Raw genomic sequence first — 12,864 nt, 5'->3', positions numbered from 1 at the left:
TTGATATCCAGTTGACAGGGGAAATGTCATCATAACCACTGTAATCGTCACTATCGTCGTTTTAAAAGTCTTCAAGATCAAAACAAAGCGCTCCTGAACCAACCGAGTACACAATTACCCACACTATTCCGTCAGTTAAAACAACACACATTTGTATTTTAAAATATGTACTTTAACTTTTTATGTATGTATTTATTTTTTATTTATGGCATGATTGTGTCATTTAAAAGAGAGCAAGGGGGTTTCCAGACTTTAAGGGGGTACTTACAGTAAGCATCAATTAGCATCAAACTACCTTATTACTTTAGTACTCAATATGTGGAATTATTTACATTATAATGTGAAGTTTTTTTCTATAGCCTAAAGTTAGGTTTGCAACAACACACAAAAAGTATTACACTGACTGTTTCAAAAAAATATAGGCAGAGCATTTCAAGGCAGGAAAAACAGCATTTGGTGATGTCCATGACTTCAGGCTGTACAACACTGCAAAGGGTTTTCATCCAAGGGTCAAAACAGTCCTAATATTGTGACTTACTCTAGTTGATCCATTTTCTTTTAAGCCTCTGAAAATGAGCAGCTATGCGAAAAACAATTGTATCTGTAATATTTTAAAATAGAATATTTCATTAGTTATACTGCACGAATATGTAATTGTTGTTTTCTAAGTACAGTAATGGATTTAGAGTCCCTCACTACCTTTGCACACTTGTATCCAAGTTTAAATCATTTCCTAAACAAGAAAACAATAAACAAAGATAAATTTGACTTGATGCTTCTCAAATATAAACATTTACTGATTGTTCTCTTTATAAGTAACGATAAACAGAACACAGTGTACATAGTCATGTAAACAGTTTTGTCAGATGTTAGAGTAATGGCCATAAGTAGTGATGTGCATCAGTTTCAGTTTAGTTGTATCTGCAATTTAAAATAATGCCTGAATATTCAGATTCTTGAACTAGATTATAATCAAATAAAAAGTGCAAAGACACATTATTTTCCTTATCAGCAACAACATATTAAAGTTCCCTGGGTGACATATAAGCATTGTGGAAGTTATAATAAAAAGCTACATTCGGTTTCATTATTGTTGACATAGGCTCCAGCTTTTTTGTCCCCCCCCAAAAAATACAATTCACAAACCAGACAGACCCACCCACACACAAACACCAGAAATATACCAAAACTAACAATAGACTTTGCAAGGTACGAGACAGGACAAACATTTTAAGAGATTACTTAACAGCTATTGTGCAAACTGAATCTAAAATTATAGTTTTACTACCATTGCCATTTTTATGTGACTTAGTTTTAGGCACACAATTTCATAGCATGGTGGCTGAAACATACAAAGCTTAGGCCTTAAAAAGAAAAAAAGAAGTAGTAACTACAGTGAACAAGGTCATAAACAGTGAAACTAGACATCAAAACAATCCACGGCACCTCACTGACAAAGGATCCAAATGGACACAAAATGTAGATTTACCAGAGTACAAATCTGAAACAATGCATTTTTTAGTCAGTGTTGCTGCATGATGGCTCTGTTCAGAGGTGTTCGTTGATACCGAGGTATGTTGATATTAGATGATGGATAAAACACCTCAGCTCTTCCCCATCATCTTCAGGAGAAGCTACAAAGAAACCAGGAAATTAAGATAATGACAAAACGTATAGTTCATAAACATGTGCAGAAATTAGGTTAAAAACAACTACATTTGTTGAACATTTGATGAAAAGATAATCTACCGAGATACTTTTTTGACTTGTAAACTTTTAGTCTTTTTAGTAAAAGAGCGGCTGAATGTTAGGAGGTGAAATTTGACTAGGCTATAAGTTAATACAGTATATTGATCTCATAAAGCTTTGAAAGACAGGGTGAGTGGTTAAAAAAAAAAAAAAAAAAAAGCACTGACATTCATAATGATTTTCAATAACTTTGGTTTTGTTTGCATATTTACCTTTGTTAGGTGATACTCTCCGTCAACCAGCTTCTCGATTATACTGAAGTGATCTGTATTCGCCACATCCTCCATGGTGACATTCAGCCCTGACGCCTCCAAAGTCTTAAAAGGAAATACAAGAGGTAGCAAGAAAAAGAGCAGAGGAAATATCAGATTTGCATAACAACATATTTAGAAAGTATATTGATGTTTCCACCAACAAAAGACGCACGAAAAAGCCTGACCCCATGTTTCCGAGTCAGGTCATATTGCTTGTGATTTACATCTTAAAAGACTGTTGCTTGTTGGGTGGAGACACCAAATCACCACAAGGCCAGGAGATGATTTAACAGAATATTTTAGGAATGCACTAAATGTTGTTTATAAGAACAATGACAAGCATTTCCTAGCTTGAATTTAGATTTTTGGGAGCTTTTCTTGTATTGCAAATTGAATACGAGCTCTAATTGAAAATTGGACAAAACAAGCAGTGGAGCAAAGAAAAGGCATAACAAAGCATCAGAGTTTTAAAGGCTAAATCATTTATCTTGAATTATTCTTATACACCAATCATTAACTGAATCTGTTCTCAGACACGGGTACTGACTTTGTAAAATTCCTCAGACTGCTTGCGAAACTCTGGCGAGTCGTTCTCAGCAACAGCCACAACAATCTGACAGCTGCAGGAGGAGAGTTTGAGCTGAGGGACCAGCTTGCTGGGGCTGTTTCTAACTGCCACCTCCCTGCAAACAGTAGACACCCACGAGACAGAGGAATGAGGCACTGACTGGCACCACAGGCCAACGGAGGACACACGGATGAACACCAGGACATTTACACGCACAGTTTCTCCTTTGTGTTGAGCATCACGACATTCGTTCACACAATGCTCTTTACGTCACACGGACTGGCACTTAGAGCCAAATGCAAATGGATTACTGCAGGAGTCCTTAAACTCATTTGGACAATGACAAATGAGTTTAAGGACTTTTTAGATTTACACATTGAGATGGAAGACAAATGTGCACATCAACCAACCTCAGCTACCAAGTTTGAGAAAGTACGATAATTAAATTGGGAAATTGCATAAAGTGTTAACAAGTTGTGAAAATCTAATTACTTTTTAAACCCAACTTCAGTTTGTAAACAATGGGATTACACCACTAAGCTTCCAAGGCAATCTCCAAACATTCAGGTGTGTTAGCACCAATTAATGTAGCCTCAAGAAGAGAAGCAGGCTAGGTCTGGCAACTTATTTCTAACTACACCCACTCTGTTTTTAAACACTGCTGAGAAGGTTAAGTGATTGGTTTAGTTTGTGTGTTAGAAAGAAATTTTCCTAAAACGGTAAGAACAGAAGTTAGGTTTAGCCAAACTTCAAGTGACTCAGTTTTACAGTTGATCCTGATCCGGCTCTGGATCCAGGAATTTCTGATAGGATTATTTACAACTATAACAACCATTACATAAAACACAAGACAACAAAGAAGTTAAATAAAAATTTTGAGACATCATATGAACGTTCTCTAGAACATACTCTTATTATGTCTGCAGCACATGTAGTAAAGTAGGACAGCTTAAGAGGTAGGTTGCTAGCTAATTTTGAAAGGTTAAACTGTAACACCATAATTTTCCTGTTATTCATAAGAGTCCAGCTTACTTTATCTGTATATGTAAATATTAAGATACTAGTTAATAACGAATTTTAAAGGGCTTTGAGGCCTTAAGCGCTCATAATAAACAATAAATTGGGCAAAACTGGTGAATTTGGCCTTTATCAGGGCGTTTTAACTTAGATCTGTTTTTGGTATAATAACCAACTAGAATGTAACTTCAACATTAAAGGGAAAAAATAATTTCCAGTTATTCACTTTTAGAATTAGATTTGGATCATTTCCCCCTTGAATGGACATTGTTGCTGGGAATACATCTGCTGGACTACCAAAAAGACAGGGCTTCATCAGATGATAAGTTGCGAGTATACTATGATACCGCATTCCTGCATCATTCGCTTTCATTAATATATTAACTTTTTGAAAACCGCCGTCTTTAAGTATAACTACTGTTACCAAGCACAGAGTCTATGTCCACATTGGTGTTTCTAAACTCAGATAACTGTAAAAAGTGAGTTGCAAACACAACAGGGATGGTGTATGTAGTTGTACTAAACAAGCTATCCCGCAGTCTGTAGTGTAGTGAGGCACCTACTCTGTCATCTTCAAAGGCTCGTTGACGTAGGTGGACAAGATGGGCAGGAGGTCATAGATGCCACTCACAAGAAAAGCACCTAAAACACAATCAGAAAACAAAAATGTATCATGTTTTAACCTCCTATTTTGTTAATACTGAATTACTTCTGCCTTATTATATTACTGATTACATGTCCCGTTTCAACTGACAGCCTTCACCTTTAATCTGGGGAGTGATGCTGTACTGCGACCAGTCAGTTGAGAGGACCATTGCAGCCAGGTGTGCCCCAGCAGAGTGGCCACACAGGTACAGACCACTGAGTGAATCATCAGAACGACACATAGTGCGTTTACAACAGAGGCAGTGACATTTTAGTCAGCTGCAAATACAATTTCATTAGATTGGGAGGCTTTAAGATGACATCCTTCAAGCCTGACGATGATGAGCTTTCACATTCTTCATCATCAGGTTGAAAGAACTAAAGAAATAAAGAAATACAATCCAATCCAAATATAAAAAACAAGCAATGCTACCTGATGTGAGAATACTGCTGAACGACAGACACAATACTCCTGCGAACTTGTGATACCATCAGGTCCATGTTACCTGAAAAGAAAGGTCACAACAGGAAGCTGACATTTTTCAGTTCATCTTCTTAAATCATCCTTTTTCACCTGAGAGAACGGAAACAATACTGTCAAAAATGGAAAGACTACCTTTGGGGGCAATGTCGTAACCGACTGCAACCACCACTACACCTTTATCAATGAGCGGAACAGCTATGAACCCAGACTCCTCTTTGCTGTGTGACCACAAAAACCCAAAATGAATGACCCAGAAATCGAATTATGGTTAGAAATGTAGAGATTCCAGCAACAGCACAGACCTGAGAAACTGCCAGTAGCCTCCATGTATGTAAACAACAAGGTGGACATCTGAAAGAGAGAGGATGAGGCCTGTTAATCCTATACCAGCTCTGTACCTGGAGGATAACAGTGTGTGGGGCAACAATGCATGTCCGTACCCAGAGAGTTGATGTTGGGTATATAGACGTCCAGTTTCTCTCCATCTCCTTCCCCATATGGGACATTGAGTAAAGTTTGAGCCATATCACGGGCTCGCTCCGTACCTGAACAGCAGACAGCATTAGGTACAACGCCATGATTACAGATACAAAGAGACCAAATGCATGTTTGTCTACTGCTGACAAATTAATTAGAAATCATTCTGAGCAATGCTGCGTATTTTCATATCAGTAGACTGTTTTCTGTTTAAAGAAAAAGATTTTACCACTTAAATTAAAAACATTTATCAAAAATGAAAACAGGCAAAACTGGTGATTTCTATCAGGAAAAGGGTCTCAGGTTTAAGACTTATAGATCTAAAAAAAAAAAATGCCCCAAATATGTTTATAGCCCTTAAAACTACACGTATGATGACAGAGAGACTTATTAGCATTACTTATTCACTGAGGTTTTGTTTTTAAAAAGTACTCACACTACATTAAATATCCAAAATACGTAGTTTTATGCGTAATATGCACAGGTGTAGGATCTTGTAATCTGGCAGATTAAAGAGGAAGTCTTAGAGTAAGTCATTAAGCACTGTGAGTGTTTTTATAAATGCTGCACAATGAAAAACTGTAGCTTCTCTGTCAGAATGCGTGTCAAAGCTTCAAAGTAAGGCACAAATAATCGACCCGGACACAGATGTCCCCGAGTATCCGACATTTGGCACGACACCTGTGTTCCTGCTGCCCTGCCTGTTCGCCACAGCCGGGTTTCACAGTCGTGTGTATCCAGCTTCACAACAAACCCACCTTCCTTTAAAGCCTTCACGTGGGCTTTGATCACGTCGTCGGCCGACATCCTGGGGGACCACCTGCTGGGGGAATACTGCCTCTCGAGCTCCTGCAAGAGAGAGACACTCATGAGAGCTGCGCGGCCATGAAAGAACAGACACCAACCACCATCAGCCGGCGACCAGCGACGTAAATACGGTGAACAGCGCCTTCTGCTGCCGCAATTACACCGCTGCTTTGGTGCTTATATTACTCCAAGTTCTTTTTATTGCTATCAGAATGGGAGTCCTGTGATATAGTTGTGACGAAAACATTAAAAAAATATTTGGAAGGTGAAATAGGTGAGTGAAATTACACCAGGGCTGCTAAAAAAAAGAAAGGAAAAAAATTCTACTGAAAAATATTATAAAATGCACACTGCAGGAACTGTCCACTACAGTTAGACTGTGTATTGGGCATTGTTATCTGACAATTACTTTTACAAACTATAGTAGTGTACGTGTTATTCTGTTTTATTTTGCTTTGTTAAATTTATTTTAGTAAGGAAGTAAAATGTATTTATATAGCACTTTTTAAGACAGCAATCTATTACAAAGTGCTTTACAGGGAATATAAAGACATGTCAGACACACCAACTTTATAGAGGCACTTCATCACATTATATTCAGCTTTTTATATAATTTCTGTATATTTCTTTTGTTGTAGTTTATTTAAACTTTTTATCGGTCTTTATTACACTATTTAACAGAATTCTTTTTTTATTTGAATATTTTACCTTATTAAACTATTTTGTTGTGTGACTTTGTATTTTTTATTGCTCTATTCTTTTTTATTAGACTATGTTGTTGTGGGTTGTGTTTGAGTTTTGGCTGCGATATCGCAGTAATTTCCCAACTTTAGGGATCAATAAAGCATATCTTACAATCCAAAGTACCAATATCCGGGTGTTTGCCCTCTATGGGGGATTTAATTGCGCACTCCATTTTCTCATTACACGGAAGATTAAAAAGATAATAGCAGAAAAATATGTCTTATAGGTTTTATATTACTGCCCAAGTCTGTTGTTTCAGTAAGCCAGGTAATTTTGCAGACGGTTTCTAACGCAATCCTGTGCAGGGTGGGTGATCTCTACTTGTTTTCACACTGAATTAAGACTGAACTAATCCTAATAACACAGAAAAAACAAAAAATCATAAAAATTAAGCTCTTACGTCTTTCTTCATCTCTGTCCAGTGCATTATTTTTTTTCTCCTGTGGTGTTTAAAGTCGTCGCTGGCTGATGAATACAGAAGACGTGCTCTCTACTGTGGACTGAACTTCAGACTGACCCTCATTTTAGAAAAGTAAATAAATCAGCCATGTCTATTGTGGACGTGGTCGTTTATAGATCAGAAATGTCAGACAGGGAGTGGTAGAGGCTTAAAACCGTATTGTTTACTTTACAAAAATGGGAAGTAACGGTTGCTAAAAGCTACATTTTCTTTATTTATATCTAGTTCCGGGATTTGATCAAACATGTGACCTAAAGCACAGTTATACAGGAAGTAGAGCTTAACAAACAGTGCAGGTGACACTAATGTAATGTCGAATAAACCTACACTACAATGAGCCATAGGACAAGTAATAGCATAAACTATAAATTATTCAAAAAAGCTGACAAAACAAGGAAAACAGAAGGTAGCTGGAATCTATTTACCACAGTCATTTGGATGACCCATGGGGCAGCTGATGGAAAATACAGACTGTGCATTGAATGAAAATCGGATGTTTAGTAAATTAAACCTAAATAGATATTAAACAAAATGAAACATTAAAAAATGTTACAGTTAACAGTGGTGAGGTTATTTCTTGAAGAACAGAGATACATGCTTAATAAATACACATACAGAGGAATAGCATGTAAATACTGTGGGTCTTTAGCCTTGTGAATAAATACTTTGGCCAAAATAAGTAAACATAGGCCCACTGTTTTGTTTCATAAACACCAAAGATAATAATTACTAAACTCCATCTACATATCATTGTTTTTATAAAAGGGATGAAGACAAAAAATTAATAAATAAACAAGCTTTGTGATAAGGTGGTGCTTAAATGATGCTCAGTTGTTACCAAGGGGGCAAAACTTCGTCAAGAAAATATACAATATAAAACCATGGATAGATACAAGGCATGCATCCAAATTCTGGCCCTATCTGAATCTCTCAGCAGACATACAAGGCAGCATTTTTCCAATTCCATTTCATTTTTTCTTCTATTGTCCAATTAAGATGAGCCAATGTGAACTGTAGCTTCAGTTTTCTGCTCTTAGATGAAATAGGGTTACCCGGGTGTGGTCTCCTGCGCTAGCTTCCACATGTTGTTCATTCAGAGATGCTTTTCTGCACACATTGCAACGAGTGGTTATTTGAGTTGTATTTCCTATCACCTTGAAGCTGTCTGGCCATTGTCCTCTGACATCAACAAGGCATTTTCACCCAGAGAACTGCCATCCAGTGGATATTTTCTCGTTTTTGAACCATCAAAGTAAAAAAAAAAAAAATCCCAGTAGACCAGCAGTTTCTGAAATACTTATGATCACCTTTCTTTGAACTTTCTTTGAACAGGTTGTCTTGACCACCTTGCTTCCATGATTCGATACTTGTGCAAACAACTAGTTGAACAGGTGTACTTAATAAACTGACAAGCCAGTGTATATTACAGTGAAATGTCATCAAGTGACCCTGCAATCAAACTTGTAAAATTAACCTCATGCATATACAGTAGATACTCCTTGTATGTTAATGTATAAAATATATGAAACAACACCTTTTGCTTTTATGCTCAACATAAAAACATTACTTACATTATTTTACGTAAGCGCATAGGGGTCTTACTTAAAAAATATTAACATAAAACTGTAAATTATTAAAGAAAATATGCGCTTTTAGTCTAAAAAAGAGAGCTTTTCTTTAGCCCTCCATTTTTTAGGCTAACGAAACACCCCTCTTGGCTCTGATTGGTCAATAGTGGCAGACATGAGCCGTTGAGCCTGTTTGGCTCAAACTATATCACGTGACTCTGTGCTGATTGGTGGAACTGTGGATAAATCCGCTGACAACTGCCGGCGCGGCAAATTCAACTTCTTGTGTCCTGACTACGTTATCGTTTTGTTGATAGTAGCGGTTGTAATTACCTGGTTTTTTGTCTGTTCTTTTTTTTATTACTAAGTTATTGTGTATTTTAAATGAACATGGACTGCGTAGATTTCCCAAGAGTCCTACCAAACTCACCGAGGAAAGCCCGGGGACAAATTCAGGTAGGTGTCTACAACAAAAGTTACCCTCAGGTAATTAAGAAAATATAAATAACTTTAAACGGTGCATACCTGTGGTGATAAAAACTGTTATCTAACCGACTTTCACGTCCTGACGTCGACTCTTTGTTGTCGTTTGCAGGTAATTTTTGGACCGATGTTTTCAGGCAAAAGGTGGGTTCTTCACTTATAAACCTAAAGAAAGCATTTTTAGAGCCGTTAATTAGCCAGTTTTTTACGTGCCCAACGTGTAAAATTATGTTAAAATAAACTATATGAAGATTTTCCGCCCAAATCAAAACTTCCCGCCAAATTCTGCATTGTTTATCCGGCTCCCATTCATAAAAACAGTTCATGTTACTGTACAGCGTACAGTTGATACACATTAATACAGCATATGGTACATTTTAACGATCAGTGCACAGATTTTTGCACTATTTTCATACTAATCATGTTATGTAGCATTCGTTACCGCGCTTACGTGTATAGTGTCTGCACTATAGCTTTATGTCCATGTAGAAAATAAACATCCAGCTTTAACTGATGTTTGCAAACTTTATTTATTCTGCAGCACTGAACTGATGAGAAGAGTGCGCCGTTTCCAGATAGCCCAGTACAACTGCCTGGTGATCAAATATGCCAAAGATACACGGTACTCCGACACGGGCATGGCCACTCATGACAAGTAAGCCTCGTTTTTTCTGTTTACTTTGTTGTTTAGCTGAGCTGTTCATATCCACAGAAATACCCTCTGGTTTTCATAATAGGAGGAAGAGGAGACATTAGCCCAATGCAGTCTTGCTTAGTAGTTTATTTTTAATTTGTGCACAGCTGCATGCAATTTTCCGACAAGTACACCTTAGGCTGGAAGTGCTCTCTCTGGACACATTAGTTCTTAACAATAATTTTGTTATACAGCAGAGGTAGAACACCTGAAAGCATAATCCCACTGATTGTCTTCATATAATAATGAACATCAAACAAATACAGCAATTAAGTAATTCTCTAAAAGGTGAGTTTTAATAAAAATAGAGGAGAAGCTGCGTTTGCTGCTTCCTTTTACCTTAATCCAAGTTATGACACGTTAGCACCAGCTGACCTCTAGTGGTGAGACTTCTCAGATGTGCATTTTCCTGTGGAGGAGTTAGTGTGCAAATGGATTGTGTAAATATTTCAGCAGGTCAGTCACAGCAAATGTGACTGGCCTGCACATCATCTGTCTGAAGTTAAGTTCCTTCTCTCTGGTACATTTTTTAGAAGCACAATGGAAGCTGTACCAGCAAATTGTCTGAGGGATGTGCGGCCTTTGGCACTACGAGCTTGTGTGATTGGAATCGATGAAGGACAGTTTGTAAGTCTATCTATATATTTACATTTTACATTTACCCCATTGTTTTTTGTTTTTTTCTCTCTCCTTTTTTGAAAAAAATCCTATACTGCTACCTTTTTGATTTTAAAATAAAGTCCTTTTTTTTTTTTTTTTTTTTAGATATTTTGATAGACATTTACTTTGTTTTTATTTATTTTTCCATTTTAACTAATATATTGGGTTTATTCAGTTTTGTTGTTTTGGTTTCTTACACTCTTAAAATTTTAATAGCCATTGTGCTATTTTTTTTAAATTTATTTATTTTATTTTCTCTAGCCTTGTTTTTAGTTATTTCTTTTATATATTTTTACTTTTTTCATCCATTTTCTTAAAATTTTGGATTTAAAATATTTAAAGTAATTTCTGAATTTCATTTGATGTGCTCCCTTAGGCTATTCTAAACTTACATTTCAGCTTATTTTTAATTTATTTAAAATTGGTCATCACTGAATCTTGTTTTGTTACTTTGTCAGCCATCTGAGGTTGCTAGTTGCACTGGCCTGAATGACCAGTGCTTAAAAAAATTATTTGATTTAATAGGTCTTTACTTGCATAGAGACCTTCATTAAATACTCTGCTTCCTTCATGTTGCAGTTCCCAGATGCTGTGGAGTTTTGTGAGGAGATGGCTAATTTGGGGAAGACAATCATTGTAGCTGCCTTAGATGGAACCTTCCAGAGAAAGGTGAGTAGTGTCCACATATCAGTGTGATACAGGTAGACTGTGGCTGCTGCAGGGCAACACCAAGCACCGCTCTGGGAAAAAGGGGTAACAAAATGTCCCAGACGATGAACATTTTTAAGGAAATGCTGAACAATCTGCAGGAGCAGAACTGATGCAGACGGCTCAATGCGCTCATTATTCCACACTACATTGTCTATTCTTTTCTTGTAATGCAATTATACCTCTGTTCATTCAGTGATATTGACTGTGCTTTTCTGCTGTCCTGCACATTCTTGTAGGCGTTTGGAAACATCCTGAACCTTGTTCCTTTGGCGGAGAGTGTAGTGAAGCTCCACGCTGTCTGCATGCAGTGTTTCAAAGAAGCTGCCTACACCAAGAGGATAGGAGCTGAAAAGGAGGTGAGGAGGCATAACTGAGGCTGTGCTAAAAGAACTCTTCAAAGGGTGGTGATGAGACAGACTTAGTGTCTGTATGCAGTAAATATATTAAAAACATAAAAGAAGTGTTCACTTATATTTAATTAGTGATTCTGGATTTAACTGGAACTAACCCATCTTTGATGAGCATGATGCTGATGACTTCAAACGAATGAAAATATGCCATAGAAAATCCAGTGATATAAAATAATGAGAATTTTTCTCACCATTTCCTGTATTTTCTCCAGTGCTTTAGAGTTGGAGATGGAGAGTCTGCAATAAATCTGTTGTATACTTATAAAGTCTTGTCTGTGTCATAGGTGGAAGTGATTGGTGGAGCAGACAAATATCAGGCGGTGTGCAGAAAGTGTTACGGAGGTCTGATGGTTGACAAAGAGAACAGTTCTCCCTTCAGGAACGAAACTCCACAAAATGCCCTCATAGGAAAACTCGTGGACAGCGGTGTTCCCAGGAAGCTCTTCTCCTCTCTACACCTCTGAAGACGAAACAAAGACTTGGTGTACAAGTTCAGACATTTAATCGTGTGTGTGTGTGTGTGTGTGTGTGTGTGTGTGTGTGAGCAGATTGCAGAGTAAATGGGTTTTTATTTGAAATAACTGAATCTTTATTTGTATGTCTGCTAAAGAATATGATCAAATCAGATTATTTGGTTTGTATTTGGTGTCTATTTGATAGATATATATATATTATTTACTTGATGCACTTAATAACCTTGAATCTAAGTAAACAACCTGCTGTCACAGAATTCAGTGTTTTGGTGATATCTGTAACATTAGTTTAGGTTGCTTTTGACATCTTGAACTGTAGCATTAGTAAATGTAAGGTGTTTAACAAATGTACTGACATTCACAAGGCCATACTCAATGGAAACACAGACTCAACGTTTTACTATATATTGTAAGTAAAATGTGTGGTTAAACTCTTTGCCATTTCTGCGGAATTCTTTACTTTTAAGATGTAAATGTTTAGTGCATACTGTGATATGTAATTACCGGTAAATACACTCACAAGCATCTGAGGCCTAAAATAACCTGTTTAAATCCAGGCAGACTCAAAGGCTGTGCTGTGAGCTGTCATGTTGGGATGGGAAAGTACAGCATATCCTCTGCAAACTATATTAAACTTGTACTACTGCAGCAAATGAATGA

The 12,864-nt window shown here is 37.0% G+C and overlaps 2 protein-coding genes across 3 annotated transcripts; one reads left to right on the top strand and one right to left on the bottom strand.

Annotated features, from left to right (window-relative positions):
• Positions 1–779: 779 nt before the first annotated feature.
• Positions 780–6,147, bottom strand: afmid (arylformamidase). Of its 2 annotated transcripts, none has more exons than XM_005735730.1 (10): positions 5,953–6,147; positions 5,158–5,262; positions 5,020–5,068; positions 4,850–4,935; positions 4,667–4,739; positions 4,352–4,449; positions 4,152–4,230; positions 2,551–2,686; positions 1,962–2,066; positions 780–1,634 (listed from the first exon to the last, which is right to left on the bottom strand). In XM_005735730.1, the coding sequence occupies exons 1-10, from the start codon at positions 6,062–6,064 to the stop codon at positions 1,605–1,607; spliced, it is 873 nt and encodes a 290-aa protein (XP_005735787.1). In that variant the 5' UTR covers positions 6,065–6,147; the 3' UTR covers positions 780–1,604. The 2 variants fall into 2 exon arrangements, with proteins under 2 accessions (XP_005735787.1, XP_005735788.1); XM_005735731.1 differs by lacking the exon at positions 5,953–6,147 and adding an exon at positions 5,876–5,933.
• Positions 6,148–9,000: 2,853 nt separating this feature from the next.
• On the top strand, positions 9,001–12,791 carry tk1 (thymidine kinase 1, soluble). Its single transcript, XM_005735728.1, has 7 exons — positions 9,001–9,229; positions 9,369–9,400; positions 9,798–9,911; positions 10,484–10,577; positions 11,190–11,279; positions 11,558–11,677; positions 12,016–12,791. Exons 1-7 carry the CDS (start codon positions 9,158–9,160, stop codon positions 12,193–12,195), a joined length of 702 nt encoding a protein of 233 aa, XP_005735785.1. The 5' UTR covers positions 9,001–9,157; the 3' UTR covers positions 12,196–12,791.
• The last annotated feature ends 73 nt before the right edge of the window (positions 12,792–12,864 follow it).

This window comes from Pundamilia nyererei, unplaced genomic scaffold (genome assembly GCF_000239375.1).
Source record: "Pundamilia nyererei isolate P.nyererei 1_Seehausen unplaced genomic scaffold, PunNye1.0 scaffold00065, whole genome shotgun sequence".
Classification (NCBI taxonomy): Eukaryota; Metazoa; Chordata; class Actinopteri; order Cichliformes; family Cichlidae; genus Pundamilia; species Pundamilia nyererei.
Note: the sequence above shows the minus strand (reverse complement) of the source record. Positions and strands in the feature narration are given on the sequence as shown.